General features: G+C 50.4%; 1 protein-coding gene across 1 annotated transcript in view; it reads left to right on the forward strand.

Annotated features, from left to right (window-relative positions):
• The window catches only part of LOC144174567 (vascular endothelial growth factor receptor 1-like), a 102,614-nt gene that overhangs the window by 62,342 nt on the left and 21,713 nt on the right, over nucleotides 1-18,559 (forward strand). The window contains exons 3-6 of the mRNA XM_077703339.1: nucleotides 14,268-14,451; nucleotides 15,504-15,815; nucleotides 16,209-16,351; nucleotides 17,690-17,882. Coding sequence (XP_077559465.1) covers nucleotides 14,268-14,451; nucleotides 15,504-15,815; nucleotides 16,209-16,351; nucleotides 17,690-17,882 — 832 coding nt within the window. The remainder of the gene's footprint in view (nucleotides 1-14,267; nucleotides 14,452-15,503; nucleotides 15,816-16,208; nucleotides 16,352-17,689; nucleotides 17,883-18,559) is intronic.

The raw sequence follows: 18,559 nt of genomic DNA on the forward strand, positions 1-18,559 counted from the left end.
AGCCGCCGCATGACCCCTCTTCATACCACACCATTTGCATTTCATCTCTACTCGGTAAGCTACTGGGACGCATGCTGAATGGTCGACTTTACTTCTTCCTGCACACGTCCAGCCTACTGCATGAACACCAGTATGGTTTTACTGAGGGACAGAGTGCAACATCGGCGTTGCACACCTTGCGCTCGCATCTCCGGGATTGCCGGGATGAGGGATCATTAGCTGTGCTCATTTCATTGGACTTTAAAGGAGCGTTTGACTACATTTGGCACCCATTCTTGCTTTACTTCCTGCAAGCACACCGCTGCCCTTCTAACATTTACCGCTTGCTTGAATCATTCCTACATGGAAGGTCGGGGCACTACAGAAGTTATGCGGGGAGTGTGAGTGTCCAGACAACGACGGTTAGCCCGCAGGCCTCACCTTTGAGCCCGCTATTGGGGAACATCGCGATTCGTGACCGACTGTTCCTTCCTGTACCACCTAATGTGCATATCCAGGCCTACGCGGAAGATACAGTCGTCGTAATCAAGGGAAGTACACGGCGGGCGCTTTAGAAGCTCGGCAACGACACCCTAGAGAGAATATTAAAATGAACGCGTGCTGCGAAGTTAATATTGAACCCCACCAAGTGTATATGCCTGCTGGTATTAGGGGGACAGTTGGGGCACAGCGGAAGTCGACCATTAAGCTGTTCGGCACGACTCTGCGGCAGGAGGAGGAATCAACTTTTAGTGAGGCCAAAAAGAAATCGGCGGGGCACGCTGGCACCAGACGGGGTGGTTCCCTAGTTACGGGATCCATATGTTCCCAGCAGCTCCTGGCCCCTGTCTGTCAGTGCGAGCTGAGTCGGCAGAGGGCGGGGCTGGTCAACAAGGTCTCCCATCGCTCAAGGGGTTGGGGATTGGGGGTGTTGTGGGGAAGGGAAGGAGGGGGAGGGTCTTGAGTTTTGTACACTCTGCCAAGATGTGCGGCCGGGTGCCCCCTCTCTCTTTTTCAAAACGGACAGAGCGTATCGTGTTCCGCAGGATACATGCGGTTCATCTGTACGGGATGCGCAAGCGATCCCACCTGCGCTCGAAGCAGAATCGTCTGTTGTTACCTAGTCAGTTTGGCGTGAGGTTCCGGCAGTCTGCACCTCTCGTCTCGGTACATCTGGGTAATGTCCCGAAAGCTGGTAACCAGGTGCGGTAGCTCTTCCGGCTCGTGCGCGGCCCGGACTGACATTTCTCGTGCATGGTAGTCGGCGATGGTGTTGCCTGCTACCCGCGAGTTAGCCGGGACCCACACGAGCTCTATGGCTTTTCCCGGTGGCATGAACTTAGAAAGAAAGGCTCGGGCCGCGGTGGAGATTACCCCCCTGCGGAAGCTTCCGTACGCTGTCTTTGAGTCGGTGACCACGGTGTCCACGCACGGCTGTGCGAGTGCCAGGGCCACGGCCACTTCCTCGGCAACTGCGGGGCCTGTTGTCTTCAGGGACGCGCTGACGATCAGCCGGCCTCTGGACGTAACTACTGCCGCTGCACGGTCGCTGTTTTTTCGGAGCGAGGCGTCCGCGTAGAGGAACCTGGGGTTCTCTTCCAGCTTCCGGGCCATTGCTTTTGCCCGCGCGGTGCGCCTCTCATCGTCCTTGCCCGGCGTCATGTTCCTCGGAAGGGGTTTGGTCTGAATGCTTATCTTCCAGTCTTCCGGAAGGGCTTCCTTGATGGGTACTGGCTCGATCTGCCAACCTATCTTGCGTAGGACGGCTCGTCCGTGCTCCGTGTGACTGAGCCGGATTCTCTGATTCGAAAGGTGGGCTTCGATGAGCTCCTCCACCGTGTTGTGGGCGCCCATGTCTAGCAGTCTTTCCGTGGATGAGCATATGGGAATGCCGAGTGCTCGGTTCGTTGCCTTGGGAAGCATCGGGTTTTGGGGTGTCCCTATTCGCCTTCGTCATCTGGAGATACGGGGCGGAGTAGGTAACCCGCGACACGACGAACGCGCGTATCAGGCGCATGGCATCGTCCTCTTTCAGGCCTCGGTTTCTATTAGATACCCTCTGAATCATACTGAGTATCTGTTTGGATGTAGTCTTGATCTTTGTGACGTGGGCGTGTGCCTTCCAGTCGCTCTGAAGTAGTAGGTCGAGAATCCGAATCTGCTGAGTTGGCTTGATGGCCGTTTCGTCGATGGTGATGGTCACATTCGGCAGCGGCTCCTTCTTAGTTTTCCCCGGTTGGATCATGAGAAGCTCCGATTTCTGGGCAGCGCAGCTCAGTCCGCACGACTTGGCGTACTCGCGCACGGTCGTTGCCGCCCGCTGCAAGGCTTCCTCCACCCAGGCATCGGACTCCGCTCGGGCCGTCCACACCATAATGTCGTCGGCGTAGAACGCATGGTCCACGCCTTCGATTTGCTTGAGTAGATCGGCCAGAGGCAGGAGGGCCAGATTTAAGAGCAGGGGCGACAAGACCGACCCCTGAGGTGTGCCGTATCACCGAGCTCGACAGGGTCCGACTTCTCGTTTCCTATCCTGATGGTCGCCGTTCGGGTTGACAGAAAATCTTTTATGTAGGCGAATGTCTTGCGGCCGCACCTGGTCTTGTTCAGATTCTGCAACACGCTTGTGTGGGACACGTTGTCAAACGCTCGTTTCAGGTCGAGGGCGAGTATCCCGCGCGGCGCGTGCCTCATTGCCTGCTTGACCACCAGCTCGTGGAGTTGGACCATCACGTCTTGAGTGCTGATATGGTGTCTGAAGCCGTACATCGTCTCCGGCATCTGTTTCTTCGAGGTGCTTCTGCAGCCGGCGAAGAACCATGCACTCCACCTTCCCCACGCAAGATGTGAGGGAGATGGGCCGCATGTTGTCTATCGTGAGGGCCTTGCCGGGCTTTGGAATAAAGTGGACCTCGAAGTACGGGCGTTAGGGTTAGCTGGCCCACGCCGTTTTGCCTCACTCTGTCGCCGGCAGTTTTCCAGCCATGCGATCTTGTGCACTGTTCCGGCGAAATTTCCACGCTGTTCACCTCTACACGCATAGCGGCAGCCATGTTAGGTCAATGCTCACATGCGTAATCACCGATGGTTCGGTTTTCCGCTGGCGGCTTCGCCTAGGCCTGGGCTAGGCGTACCACTCCCCCGGCCGAGGCCGAAGTCGACGTTAGGCTTAGCTCCTCCCGGGCACAAAAAAGTCCTCTAAATTTGAAAGAAGTGGTTCCCTACCTCGGAATATGGGTTTCTGGTGGTCCACACGACTTCATACATCCGGTAGATGCGTTTTCAAACAGTTGAGGTTCAATTAACCGGCGCAATTTGTGAAAAAGAACGGAACCGATGTGAACGCTGCACGATGGCGATCTTCGCCTTCCTCTTCCTCTGCGGCAAGTCACTGAGGTGAAGATCTTGGGTGTTGTGTTTGATAGTCACTTGACCTTTGTTGCCCACAAGAATCATTTGCGGAACCGTATTGAGATGTCCGCCGCCGTCATCGGTTTTGCGCGGCTTCATTCCTTTCTGCACCGCAGTCACCTTCGCCTTCTTTACCCCAGAGCAATTCTGCCAGCTGTAACTCATGCCGCAGCGGCATGATGGGGTGACCATCAGCACCATGTGTTAAAAGCTAAAATTCACTCTTTGATGCCTTAGTTATTTTTTGTAGTCATTGGAGCTTACACCACAACCAGAACCACGGCGGTGGAAGTATTGACAAACTCCCTTCCCCTGTCGATCACCTTGGACATCGAGACAGGTCTTTTCGAATTGTTTAACCTGCGGCGGTTCATTGAACTACATGGAACACGAATTTCCCCGGGCGAGGCGGACCATCCTCTTCTTTGGACCTGCTGTCATCCCGCTCTGCACTTGGCGATTGCATACCGCAGGATAGACTCCCGTATAACTGCGAGGATAATCTTGAGCCCTGGCTTACATGCGTACACAGACGGTTCTCGTACCACGATATCTGCCAGTGCAGCGTTCGTTTTGTTCAGCTCGTCTGATGAGGTTTTGGTGACGCAAAGATTTTGAATTTTGCCACAGACCAGCTATTGTGGCATAGAAGCTATCGCCTTACACCGGTTGTTCCTCTACCTCAACACCAACGAGCCCTGCTGTACCGTTTTCATTTATTCTGACTGTCTGTCCATACTTTTGGCTTTAGGAGATCCCTTAAACCCCTCAGAAACTCTTCATGAAATTCAAGTAAGCTATCAATCACTGGCTTCTTCCGTTCCAGTCTCCCTCTTCCACGTCCCCAGCCACTCCGGGGTGTGGGGCAACGAGCTCGCCGATCTCGTCCCTACAAGTGCGGTAGCCAGGGGTGAAGAATCGGAGGGGCGTACTTCGAAGCGGATTGTAAGATCACGGCTCTTGAAGGCAGGTCGGCTGGAGGGGCAGCGTAGGTGGAGCTCCGACAACACAGACTCTGAGTCCTTTCGATGGGTACCAAGTGTTCTGGCCATACCTCAATTCTTTCCTCCGCCTCGAAGACTCGCCCAAATTTTAACCCGACATGGACGGTTTCCGTTATATTTCCACCGGGTTGACCTGCTGTACAATAAAACGTGTTACTGCGGACACAGCGCTCCTTCCGTCAGTCACTATCTCCTGGATTGTGCAAAAACAGTTCCCCTTGTGTCCCGATTGAGCCGCGTCGTTCGCCTCCAACTGGAGCGTCCTCATTTTTTAATTGCTTTAGTATGCCCGTTGGCGTAAATTCTATGCTACAAGTATAGATTACCTCCCATTTTGCGAAGAAACGCAAGAAGGGAGTGGTGGTGGGGTCCCCATATCCACCGATGAACGTGAAGTGGTCTGCCAAGGTTGAGGCCTGTGCCTCGAAGGTGTCTTGTTCTGGGCGCTTGCAATGAAGCGCACGTCCACAACAAATGTTCTGTGTCCGAATCTTCGGCTGGATCCACGCAAAAGGGGCGGTTCTGGTCGAACGGGGCATGGTAGCGTGGTGGCCACTACCAGGTAACAGCGGGAGAGAGGGCTACACCAACACGAAGTCTTCGCAGCAAGACCTCCTCCCACCGAGCGAATCTGCTAGGGAGGTCCGTTCCACACGGTGGAATGAGAGCTCATGTGGCGCGACGAAGATCTTGTTTCCTTTGTAAGAAGTGCCGTGGGGTATCTAGTGTGAGTAAAGGCAATGGTCGTGGAACAAATGCAGTGTGTCAGGCAGCACCAGCCGCAATGTGAGCGGGAAGTGTATTTCGCCGTACCCACGAGAGCCGCAGAGAGCAGGGGTATGTATCCAGTATGTTTTGAATGTTCCTCGAGATAGCCGATTTGTTATTCACTCGACGTAAATCATGTATGGCCGCCGTGGAATCTGTATAAATTTTTAAAGTAGTACCTCCAGCGGCTTGATGAAAAGCAGGAGTTAGTGCTTGCAAGCGTCCCGGATGGCCGGAAGCTCAACCAGCATAGACCGCAGGGTGTGGTGTGTTTCGTAGAAGCACGTTTGGCATGCCTCTGGGTGGGAAGGACGTAGTGTTGTCGTCACCACGTCGTCCTTGGCACCAGCGTCCACAAATTCCTGCACTACCTGGGGTTGAGACTGAGCCGCCAGTTCTTAAGCGATCGCGAAAAGCGTATGAGTATGTCCGTTGCATCGATTGTGGAGTCGCGTTAGTGGCCTGTTGTCGATCACCTGGTGGTATAGCCAAGGTGGCCTGGTAACGACGCAGGCTGGAGATGTGGATAGTGAACGACCCATGTAATTTCCTAACGCCACTGCCTCAGCAACAAATCTAGTGTATGCCTGCGGGCGTACCGACGCTGATGGATAAGCGCATCCAAGGTGTTAACTTTAGCTTCAGCCTGAAGAGTAGGGATTGGTGTTATCCTAGGGAGGCAGGTAATTGCACGCATTGCGGCTCGGTAAAGTGCCTCAAGTCGGGCCCACTCCATCTGGTTCAGGTGTTGGAATTGTGCCTGGTAAACAAGCCGAGGCTGGAGTACAGACCGCACCAATAGACGGGCCATTTTGGAACATGATCTACCACACTTCTGTGAGATGCGTCGGATGAGGTGGAGCATCTGTCCAGCTTTTTTGACGCGCGGAACGTATCCACATATACGCTGACCCAGACGCATAAATTTCTAATCCCAGCACGTGCAGTGAGGTGGCAGTGCGTACAGGTCGGCCGCATAGTTGTAATGCGATTGGAGACATCTCCAGTCGGCGACGGCCCCAAGCACTGGCCACAGGCAGAATAGCTTTCTTTGAGACGTAAAGTGTCAGTCCAGCATATTCGCAGCATTTCTGCGTGTCAGACAAGGCTTGTTGGAGGCACGTAGTTTGCCGAGTCATGTCTGAGTGTACTGTGTACTGTGATGTCATCCGAGTACATCAGAAAGTGCATGTCAGGCATAGAGCCGAGATGCGAGGCCAGCGGTAACATAATAATACTAAAAAGGAAGGGCAAGATTACCGATCCCTGAGGCACTCCGCAGACAGGCGTAAAGTGACCGTAACTCGTGCCGCCAACGCGAACCGGAAAAGATCTTTTTGTGAGGAAGTTCCGGAGGAATGAGCAAACCTTGTCCGGGAGCAGAAGGCCTTGGAGAATTTCCAAGGTGGCTCCATGGGTAACGTTGTCGTAGGCTTTTTGTATGTCCATGGCAAGCACTGTGCGCACTTTGCGTGATCGGCTGCCAACTAACTCCATTGACGAGAAGTGGTCAAGCCCATCCTCCTTACTCAACGTGCCTAAACCCGATCTGCACCGGGTGATACCACCGGAGAGTGTCAATCAACCATTGAAACCAGGTTGCCAGAATGCGCTCCAACAGTTTGCACAGGGTGCACGTCAAGGGTATTGGACGCAAATTAGGGAGCTGATCGGGTGGCTTAGAAGGCTTCGGTATCGGGACGAGGAGCCAAGATTCTGGTATGTGACCAGAGAGCCATACCTTGTTAACGGAGTCAAGGAGATTGCTGAGGGCTGGATCGTCGAGGTTCTTATACACCTCGTACGTAAAGCCATCTGGCCCTGGAGTGGTCCGATGTTTGGCGTGATCAATCGCAGCAAGAAACTCGGCTATAGTGAAAGACGATTGAATTCCACGCACGGCGTCGTCAGGAGGATAGGAACCGACGTGACTCGGCAGGGGAAACGGGCACGGGTTGCTGGCTGGAAGAATGTCAAAGGCAGGGAACAAGGCGCGGGGAACATTGGTAGTAAATTGAGCAGGATCCTTGTCCGATGTGAGACATGCACTGGCTGCCGTATCTGGATTGCGGGCTTCACTTTCCATCGCACGAAAGGTGCCCCAGATGGATGATGTAGTCGCTGATGGGCCGAGCGATTCACACCAGCTCAGCCATTGCTGCCTTGACGGACGCTTCTCGTGACACCTGGCAGCCGCAGCTTGACGTTGTAAGCGTATTCAGGCCTCCACAGACGATGGATCTCGGGAGGCAGGCTCTTCAGCTTGTTTGCGCTGGGCCCATAGTTGTAAGAGTCGAAGGTCAGGCTTCGGCCGGGATTCCTCTATCCATTCCTCTACCCTTCGGCATTCTCTCCGGGGTTTACTGCCGAAACAACATAGGTGCATAGGTGCACAGGTGCGCGACATAGGTGCACTTCGTCGCACCCGCCAGCGACTGAGAGACAGAGTGGTTAGGCCTAGCGGCCGGTGGGCGGGATCTAATGCAGACGAAAACCCCGAAGGGCCATCCTTTTGCTTGCCGTCGGACCGTGGAGGAACCCGAGAGGTCACTGCAGGCGAAAACCCAGCCGATAAACACGAGTTCAGGCGAAACCAACGAGCAGGGGAAGAACACAAACGGACCGCTCCTTCTTTGTCGTCGTCGTTCTCCCTCATTTGCTTCAGGCACTAGACAACGACTAAGCGGTGAAAATTTTGATAGGACTCGTGGAGTTTGCCGGTAATAGCATGCCGGACATTTCGTGACAGCGCCTTCAAGTAGGCGGTACCTGTATGCTTTGCACATGACATCTGCCTCCCCCTACGACCTTTGAGTGAAGCCTAAAGGCAAAGACTGTAGTGATGAGTGAACTCATGTTCTACAACTTTTGTGACGTTCGTGGGGTTGCTGTGTTTTGTACTGTCATCCGCTGCGTGGTTCTTCTGAACGCCGCTCCTTAGTGCTGTGCTCCTGCAGCCGTGTGGTGGAGCAGTGCGTGCCGTTCGCGATTTGAAAGCGGTGTTCCCGTGCATTCGGGTGGGCACGGCCGGATAGGTGACCCTCTCATGTAATAGTGGATTTTAGTATGGTGTACTCTCATCGTGGACGGGCAGGTGGACGTGCGTGGCCGTGCGGGTACGAACTGGCCGAAGGGCTATGAACTGGCGGAAAGTGAACCAATATGTGGGGGTATTTATTTTCGCATTCTGCAAATCGGCTTTTTCGGAAAAAAGTATGTTTGGGTTAAAACCTTTGTTCAATTATTTTTGATTGGCTGTAAACCTGCCATAGCCTTTCTGGGGAGGGTGTTGTTCCCCATATTATTCTTTTTATTTTTGGGAGGGGCCAATATGGAAAAAGAATTGGAAGAATTGGGTATCGACCTGGTACAAATGTCGAGCCGCCTGTTCCTGCTTTTTCCGCTCCCATGCAGACGTTCCTTCTAGAATTTGTCAGTTTTTCGTACCAAAGCTGTACATAGGGCATCAGGCGCACCACAGCGGAAAGCTGAGAATTTATTTTGAGAACCTGGAGATCTTTAACTCTCGCCAAAATTTCGGCCCATGGGCGTTTCTTTTTTTCTTTTTTTCGCATCCGTTAGAAACGACGTTGCTTGTGATTGTTGCCTCTTGTGCCTTGCTAATTTCAGCCTTGTAAGTAATGCAGCTCGTACTTTGAAAGCTTTATGCGTATGCGATAACATGTGGCTTGATCGCATCGAGAATCATCGCGATTGTCCTGCCATTGAATTTCCCGCCGAGTATTCCGGCGAAGCCCATGAAACACTGAGAAACTGTAGAGCAGCACTTAAAGCTCTATTTTGTAGGCTGTTTTTCCCTCTGCTCCCAGCAGAGCCAACTTGCCCCACGGATTCGTCAGTGTGTCGTCATAGCCTACGTCAGCAGATTATCCGGGACGGTGGTGCGAGGGAAACAGCCCTTTCAAACAAACTTTTCGCGTTAGAGAATGGGTGTAAATCAGCTGTAAAAACTTATAGCGAGGACTGCGAGTTTTGTTGTTGTTGTGGTTCCGTTTATCTCGTGGCCTCGGGGCTTATCGAGTGTGCAGCTAGTCGGGGTTACAATATCCAAGAAGCTAGGCCAGCATCTCGTATGTTATGCTGTAAAGCAAAGTGGGCAGGCCCATGGAGCCGCTGAGGACAGTGCAGCCGAGTACGTCTTGCTGGAAATCGAGGTGTGTCATCATCGTATGTTTCCTTCTAAAGCCCTATGAGTTAGAGACTTTAGCCTCAAAAACCAATTAGACAATGTTTAGAGCTCACTTTAGAGTTTTTAAGTTCACATTCACAAAAAAGGGGTATGGGACTGTTAGCAGAGTCCAGAGTCCATTAACAGAGTCCAGAGGCCTGTTTTTTTTTAATAAAAAAATAAAAACGGCTGCCTGGCAATGCGTACGCAGCGCTAGGTATAATTAAATAAATAATACTTAGTAATAAAACAGTCACGGGCGCTTGGGAGGGCCTCGCTGCTACCGCTATACCGCTTGACAAAATGTTTCCTCAACTCGCTCTTTTTTTTTTATCCGAAAGTTTGCTCTGCGGTATAATACGGTGGTGGCACGCGAGCTACCGCACTTTTCAATCTGCAATGATGACGCAGACAAACGAACTGGGCTGCTGGTTGGATGATGATGATGATGAATAAATCTTTATTTGTCAAGCTGGTGCAGATGTTAGGGCACCCGCCCGGTGGGGGGCTTCCCTATTCCGGGATACCCTGAGCTCGGCTGGCTGTCCAGGCCATCTTCACCAGTTCAAGCTGGACCCCAAGGTCCGGGATCGTCATGCGGTTCACTCACTGCTTGTAGGAGGGGGAGGTTATTGGGGCAAGGCCTGGGGTCTTCTGGCACTCCCAAATCTGGTGGTACAGTGTACCGGGCGTAGGACAGAAATTGCAGGTAGATGGGTATTGGGTGGGGTAAATCGCATGGAGTAGGGTTCTGTGGGGGTACGTATTTGTCTGTAGTCTTCAAAGGATGGTCGCTTCTGCTCTTGTTAATTGGGAGTGCGGAGTCGAGAAAGTTTTTCGGCCTTGACGGTAGGAAATGAGAATTTCAGCATACCTGACAAGCGGTTCTGTTTTGGGGGCCGCAAGCGGTGTTTGTCCCTCTATGGTAATGTCCCGGTGTATAAGCGCGCGGGCAGCGGCGTGAGCCGCCTCATTACCTTCGAGAGATTCGTGTCCAGGTATCCAGATGAGCCGGTATGTGGGCTCATGTGTGTGGGCAGGTATGTGGGCAGTATTCTTAAGAATTTGAAGTGCCGTTTTGCTAATCCGGCCTCGTTGGTAACTGCGGCACGCCGCCTGGGAATCCGTCAAAATTGTAATTGCACCTTTTCCCGTCGTGATGGCCAGGGCAATAGCGGCTTCTTCAGCAGCTTCCTTTGATGTTGTGCGGACGGTGAGGGCGGTTGTTACTTGCCCTGCTGCGATGGCGACACACACGACGTGGGCTGGCTTGTTTATCTATGGAGACGCGTCCGTATACCTTGTTGTTGGATTGTCGCCGTATTTATTATTCATGACTCGTACTCTTGTTATGCGTCGAGCTTTGTTGTGTAGTGGGTGCATGTTTCTTGGGATGGGGGCTACCCTGATGGCTTGTCTGAGTTGGAGTGGAACCCGCTCCTTATGGTCTTGCAGTGGCGGTATGTCATATCCCAGCCGTCGCAGTGTCACTCGTCCCGTTGGTGTTAGACGTAAGCGTTCCAGTTGAGAGCTATGATGCGCTCCTGTATTTCCTCCTATGTGTTATGTAGTCCAAGATGCAATAATCTTTTCGTCGATTTTTTTGGTGCAGTCGTAAGGCTGTCTTATATGCTTGTCGAATGATGACATTGAGCCGGGATTTTTCGGATGTTTTCAGGGACAAATAAGGGGTTCCGTAAGCTACCCGGCTTATGAGTATGGCTTGGACAATGCGCACTGTGTCTGACTCCTGCAAGCCAAATCGGCGGTTTGACACGCGTCTTATGAGGCGGATTAGCTGATTGAGTGTCTGTTGAAGCGGTGCAACTGTATGAAGGCCTGATACATTTTTTGGTAGTGTAAGACCTAGGATGCGTAGTTTAGATACATTTGGCACTGTCTGGTCGTTGATGGTAAGCTCCGGGTCGGGAAAGCTGCGCTTTCGTTGGTGCGCCGTCCCGATGCGAGAGTGAGGAGAGCCGACTTCTCCGGAGCACATTCGAGCCCTTTATCGTGAAGGTAACGCTCGGCTTCATCTATGGCTGCTTGCAGAGCATCTTGTTGTTCCCCTATTGATCCTGTTGGTGTCCACGGGATGAGATCGTCCGCATAGAGAGCATGTCTAAGATGTGGGATATCTTTCAGTACGGGAGGAAGGTCCTTCAAAGTAATATTGAATAAGAGCGGGGAAATAGCTGAGCCTTGGGGAGTGTCTCGGGAAATGGTATTGAATTTTGTTGAGCGGAGGTGTCCGATGCTAATTTTTGCCGTACGGTCGGTTAGAAAGGCTGCGACGTAGTCGTACATGCGCTGTCCACAGTCAATGGAAGCTAGACTTTGGAGGATGGCCTTATGACGGATGTTATCAAACGCGCCTTTGATGTCCAAGGTTAAAATGCATCTGTTGTGGGTATTGGTCAGGCGATTGGAGAATCGCCGAAACTAAAGGGTAGGACATTGAGATGCGCACTCAGGCTTCACTATTCGATGCATCCCCTAAAAGCAGGGCTCAGACTTGAGCAAAGTTCATTGATGACAAACAAGGACCCGGTCCACAAATATCTCGCAATGTGTTCGCTCGCGGCAGGCTTCTGCTTGCGATTTATTTATCTCAACTGAAACTGCACTCATTTACCAGAGTGTAGGTTCCGGTTGTCTAGGAGTTGCTTCCGGTTAAATTGATGTTAAATTAGGCCCTTTTAGGGACTGCGAGACACTTAAAGTTGGAATGTGTGCCGATTGGTGGATAAGCGTGGATGGTGACGGCCCCCACGGAATGAGTCCAGATACGGTGCGGGGCTGATTTGTGAGTAAAATCCGGCGCGGTACTGAAGCTTATTAAAAAGTTCTTTTATGTGTATTTCTTGTTATGAGATGCTGAATTTAGGGTTTTTTAGGGCTCTTGGTTTCGATATCAAAAATGGCCTTCGGGAGCTTATGTCTGGTAGTAAGGAAATTCAGTGGATTTAGTCTACAAACCGCATGAGGCCTCTGTCTCAAGCATGCATTTTGTAGCATAAGCTACACTGGCAGAGGTTGAGCAGTTTTGCGTGGATCCTTGAGAGCCGGGCTGCGCATGCGCGTGGAGCAGTGACGTCTCACGGCGCACGGCTGGCGTGCCGGACCCGCTGCCGCCGCGACTGGATTGGATTAGATTGGATTGAACTGGATTGGATTAGATTAGATTGGACTGGATTGGCTTGGATTAAATTGGTTTGTATGGGATTGGATTAAGTTGAATTGTATTGGATTGGAATAGAAATCGTTTTAGCAGCAGTAAGCCTGATAATCAGTTAATCCTAGACAATCAGGAAACCTAAGAATAACCAGCTGAACCTTAGCTCACGCTACGTATATCCTCTCATAGCCGAGATAAGCCACTGCTAACTTTTTTTCCAGCACACGGCATCTCACGATTTCATTCGAAGTGGGTACGTATTACGAGGACAACGACCAATCGCATTTATATTCAGAGTTCCTATTTGCAGTTGTCAACGTGATCGCTACATAATGCTGCAATTATTAAAGCGTTAACTGTTATGTTTCCATCTGAGCGTTAATTAGCCCTGTTGAACAACCAGACTAAATATACGTGCTTGTAACTGTGGAGTGTTTGAAACAGTTTTGATAGGTTTAGAATCTAGTGTCGAAGCAACAAGAAAAACGGAATGTAGAGACTTGTTTTTTTTTTTTTTTTTTATTACGAGTGTTTGCCGCGCGGCATATGGAAGGCGTTTTAAAGATAGAGGTAGATAAGAAAGTACGAAGGAAAGAGAAAGAGAGGCGTTTTAAAAATGGGAGTAGAGCAAAAAGTAGGAAGGAAAGAGAAAGAGAAGAAAATAGGGAGAGAGGGGCTGCCAAGAGCACAGAAGGTCACGAAACCGACAGGTGTTCAAATCTACAGGTATGCATGCAGTCCAGTGGCGTGCAGAAAGTCCATCAGCGACCTGCAGTATTTATCGTCCTGCACCCAGCGGTTGTAGTCATCCGGTTTATCCCACCGGAGACCAACCTTTCTGAGCGCATGGTCTCGAGCTGTCCTCGTTCCCGCGCACGTCCACAAAAGATGCTTGGCGTCAGCTTCAACCGCCGGAGACGGACACTTGGGACACGTTCCTGGGTCGTCTTGTGAGTGCCCCCAAGTCCAAGTGACTGAAGGTGTGAGGGCCACCCCAGCCCGAAGCCTCCTGAGAGAAACTTCCTCCACCCGGGAAAGATTAGGGGGCAGGGAGCAGACACACGGGGGAATTAGGGCACGTGTGTCCCTTCTCAGGAGAGATTTCCGGGCTAAAAGACGGGAGCGCGGATCACAAGGAAGGGGGTAATCGCCTGAAAAGTGCCCATTCCACATGGGAGAATGTCCTCATACCTGGAGCTTATTTCTTATTATATTTTACGAATATGTTTGTTCGTGGTTTTCAGAATACTCAACAATTTTATCAGCCAGTATTTCAGATAGCTAAAGATTTATCTTAAAACTTTGAACCAACTGGGTCACATGAATGCCAGAATAATGCGCTAGAGCATTCAGCGTATAAGGCAGAATATTTTCGGAACATATTAAAAAATATAGACGTGAATGGCACTGCAGCCGCACCTAACAAAAGTTCGTAATACTTCTCTTTAATGCTTTAAACAAAATGACTACCAAGAGTCAGCGAAAGAAAACAAATGAGTGAGTTGATTTATAACTACGGCAGCTATAGACAGCCAAATACGTCGTTGACCGTTGTGCTAACCTCATCGGGTGTATGCAGACGTATTTCTAAATAAATTTTGACTCTTAAAGCTGCTTCAAGCGAGATGTATTCTTATAAAAAATATTCTTCTCTGTGCGCCATTGTTTAGTATGTCGGAACAACGCGCTGTCGAAGTGTTATTTACTCTCACAGCTGCTGAACATTATCTAATTGCAGGACAACGTGTCTCTGCGGTCTTCTATATACGACGAAGAAAGCAAAGCCCTGGGCACGTTCAAAAGTGTCTTCGAGCTCAACACCACTGACGTCATGGACCTGGGCCGTTACACGTGCTACTACAACGGCACAACTGATCTCACCAATACGGGCAACTCCACTTCAGTCTACGTTTTCGTTAATGGTAATTCAGTCCATTCATCCCCTTCTGCATGCACGTATTGAGATTTCTGCATTAGTTGAGGAGGATAAGCATACTTTTTTTGCGTAGTTTCCATCTTAGGGAATGTCAGGGTCACATTCCGGAGGTACCACCATTTCGATAGGTTGAGGGGCATTCAATTAACGCTATTTTCGATTATTCCATCCTATCCCAATATCTTTATATCTCACAAAGAACTTCACGGTTTTACTTGTCGAACGCAAATGACTAAAACATAAAGACAGCTAACAATGTCTGGCCCTAGTAGACTGCGCCGCTGTGCAATATGACGCTCTTTATAACCTACTGGGTTTGTGTAGGTGGTCCTTTGAAAAGCATGAGCAGGGCTAAACAGGCCACCCGGTGCCTAGCCACAATCAATTTAATTATATCACGTCTGCTGGGATCTGCAAACTATTCAATTAAGGCCGGAGAGGTATATGGTCGGGTGTTATCGTAAACTATTCGTAAACCGATCACAAATTGATGCGGGGCGGCCCTGCCCACAATGGGAAGAGCATAAAATAACCCAACTGCATCGCACTGTGACTTACCCCTGGTAATTTCACAACTGGTACTCTACCACAGACCGAGACGAAAAAAAGGACGTCCGGGCACCTTGTCTCTGCAGCAAACAGGTGTCAGAACATAACGATGTAGGAAATACCCAGAGGAGCACAAACGGGCCACCCAAGCGGAACCAGAGAGAAACCCCGTGGAGCCTGTCTATTGTGGCGTCTTCGTCTGCTGTTTTAGCGGTGTGACATAACCACGTGCGTTGTACCATTCATGTATACCCGTGGTGATGACACCAGGCCTCTAAACAAGGATTCGCTGTTCAGTGAATGCTGTGTCGTATCCTTAAACAAACAGTTTTTCACCAGGCTCTAGGAGCATTTGGCAGGTATAATAAAACAATGTCAAACTTTTCTCTCTTGCTTTGCCACTGTTTGGAAGATACCGGAGCGCACCCCTTTTAATTGCTCTCTCTCTCTCTCTGTTCCTCCCACGCACATTTCCTGTGTGCGGCGCAGACGAGTACTACCTGTTCCAGCCGGATAAGGAGATGGGCCAGTGGCTGGACGTTCTGGTGAAGCACGGAGAGCGGTCGGTGGTGCCTTGCCTGCCGACGCACTCACGCGCCGAGGTCCAGCTCTGGAAGCGCCTGGCAGTGGACGACATGGAGCCGGTGGCCCTGGCCCCGCAAGACGTCGAGTTCTACCCCATGCGCGGCTTCATCATCTACAAACCGCACCGCTACTACTCCGGACGCTTCATCTGCAACGGAACGGTGCCCGGACGCGTCTACCACGCCTCCTTCATGGACGTGGAAATGGACTACCTGTGTGAGTGCGCGCTCGTTGTCTTCTGGATGCCCCACTCGCCAGAGTGGTTCGCCTTCTCCTCAAGGAAGCATGTTATTCCGAATGCCAGCGTTGAGGGCTGTGGCGAGTCACGCACTACAAAACGTCCTTGCTGCTCATTTACAGTAAGACCCGCCTTCAAAGCATGTTGTCGGAGTCAGAAATTGTGAAAATTTGTGAAATTCACGCGTGGTCGAGACTCGATCACTTTACACTTGCGAGGGTCAACTTCTCGGCGTTTTATTACAGTTATACTACGGGAGTGTACACTACGGGAGTGCCTTGGTTAGCGGTTTTCTCAAACAATCACTGTTCTTGTGTTCACGAACAACAGGAAATGTTCGCTCTTGTTTTTGGTTTTCTCTTGATCCAAAGATCCGGACGTGGTGCCGAACGTGACGATCGAAATGGAGAGAAGCTTCCACCCAGTGCTCAACGACAAATTCACCCTAAATTGCACCGTCACCATGCAAACAGGCGTCAGGTTCCGCACGTCCTGGGATTACCCCAACAAGAATGTAAGTTGCCTCTTGGTACCCTGTGGCTGCTTCCTACTTGGAGCTCTTGGTGTAGATTTTAAGCTAATTCCCTAGCACATTTTTAGGAGACATGATGTGCGAAATAATGAATGATTAAGAAGGCTCAGCCATGCGCATTTCTGACGCTGAAGAATGTTGCAACTCTTGGCAGCTTTATGCGCAGAGCCACACGCAACAACCAAATTATTATGCGCAGCGTGAATGCAAGGGAATGGGAGCAGGTTAGAGAAAGCTCTTCGTAGCTCTTCAAAGACCTGTTGGATGTTTTTCAGCATCGAGAGAGCCCAATCGCACCACGAGTAAGTGACGCCGTATACCAGGTAACGGCGAGTAAGCGACAATTATTCTGGGGCACACAAATTTTTGCCACTGCTTACTCCCTGAAAATTTTAGTTCATGTGTTCTGCAAGGTCCAGCCTTTAAGCGTATTGGAAATGCATTTTAGATAGTTTTCATACTCGCTGTAGCAAGCAGAGTAATGGCTTCGTACGACATCTTACGCTGTGAGTTTATCCAGTTTCAGGCTTATTTACAAGCGTTCATTACAGTATTTCTTGGAATCGCGAAGCTGAAACCTAAGGGGAGTCTTTATCCCTGCAGCGCCAACGTTTTCAAAGCAATTCATACAACGAAAGCTGAAACAACCAACTGTGGAAAAAAAGGCAAGTTGCTTCACCTGCAGAGCGCTTTCCTTCGTCAGCTTGATTAAGACTCTCAGTACTCTGGAGCACCAATTAGGAATTTTTAACAGCAACAGGGGTAACAACAAATCATACAAACAAACAAACAACCACACAGAAAAAAAAACAAATAAACGGGGAAGCAAGTAAACTGAGAAGAAACACTGGACAGAACAACAGACATCGCTCAGGCAGGACAGAGATGAACGACGACAAAACGAAGCGCCTTTTGTCTTGCCCATTACTTCCGTCTCGTCTGCTCCCCCTACTTTATTTTGTAAAAATTAAAAGTTCATCTATACCGCAGACTCTTCCGTATTATACGAACGTCCGAAGCACTTTACAATCACCTTCACTACCCAATTCAGGAAAATAATGACGAGAACGTCTGCGTTTCAGGGGCGAATATATCACTTTGCCTACATACATGTGTACGAGTTTAAATTGAAATGTACCCCCGGCATTTGCCTTTCCACGTTGCCAACGCCGTCTGCCAACGCCGGAATATCGACTGAGTAGACCTAGCCGACTGATACTGCTTAATTGTCGTTGTGTTGAGGAGACACTAACTCGAATGAAGTTGATAGCGCTCGATAAGGTATAAACCTAATCTTACTGTACTGCCCTCCCCATTCAGAGTTCGCGCATCAAAGAAACAGAGGCCATCCGCCAGGACAAGAATTTCGTCCAGGGGAACGTCACGCTGGCCGTGTGGACGTCACAGCTGACTGTTAGCGACACGGAGAGCAGCGACGAGGGTTGGTACACGTGCTCCTGCCAGGACTACGACGGAAAGATGTACAACCACTCCGTCTTAATCTCCCTCTACGGTAAGAGTGCACTAGGAACACCTGCCTTCTACCGTTCACGCAGGATTTAGCTAACCAAGAATAGTATAGAGATGTGGGATTTGTTTTTGCGCCAGATTTCATTAAAAAAATATTTTGCCCCTGTTGTGGACCCGGATAATTGTGACATGCTTAGTGTTAAGGTAGCATTTAAACAAACTCACGGACATCCTACGTGCGTGCATACATCCTCCTCTTCGTCATGAGGCCGCGTACGGGCCGCCCCCGATCCGCCGCCGCCGTAATTGAGCGTCTAAAGGTCCAACGAGACGAAACATCCAACGATACGGAAGGTTCAACAGTGGATCTGTCGTCTCGGTGGATCTTTCACCTCGTTGGACATTCAGGCTGGATTGGACCTTCCGTCTCGGTGGATCTTTCGTCTCGGTGGTTATTTAGGTTTGATTGGATCTTCCGTCTCGGTGGACCTTTCATCTCGGCGGATATTCAGACTCTTCCGTATTATACGAACGTCCGAAGCACTTTACAATCACCTTCACTACCCAATTCAGGAAAATAATGACGAGAACGTCTGCGTTTCAGGGGCGAATATATCACTTTGCCTACATACATGTGTACGATAGTTTAAATTGAAATGTACCCCCGGCATTTGCCTTTCCACGTTGTCAGGAACGTTATGGCTGAACAACAGCTTCACG

This window comes from Haemaphysalis longicornis, unplaced genomic scaffold (assembly GCF_048455015.1).
Source record: "Haemaphysalis longicornis isolate Haplotype H1 unplaced genomic scaffold, Haemaphysalis longicornis Haplotype H1 scaffold_3, whole genome shotgun sequence".
Taxonomy (NCBI): domain Eukaryota; kingdom Metazoa; phylum Arthropoda; class Arachnida; order Ixodida; family Ixodidae; genus Haemaphysalis; species Haemaphysalis longicornis.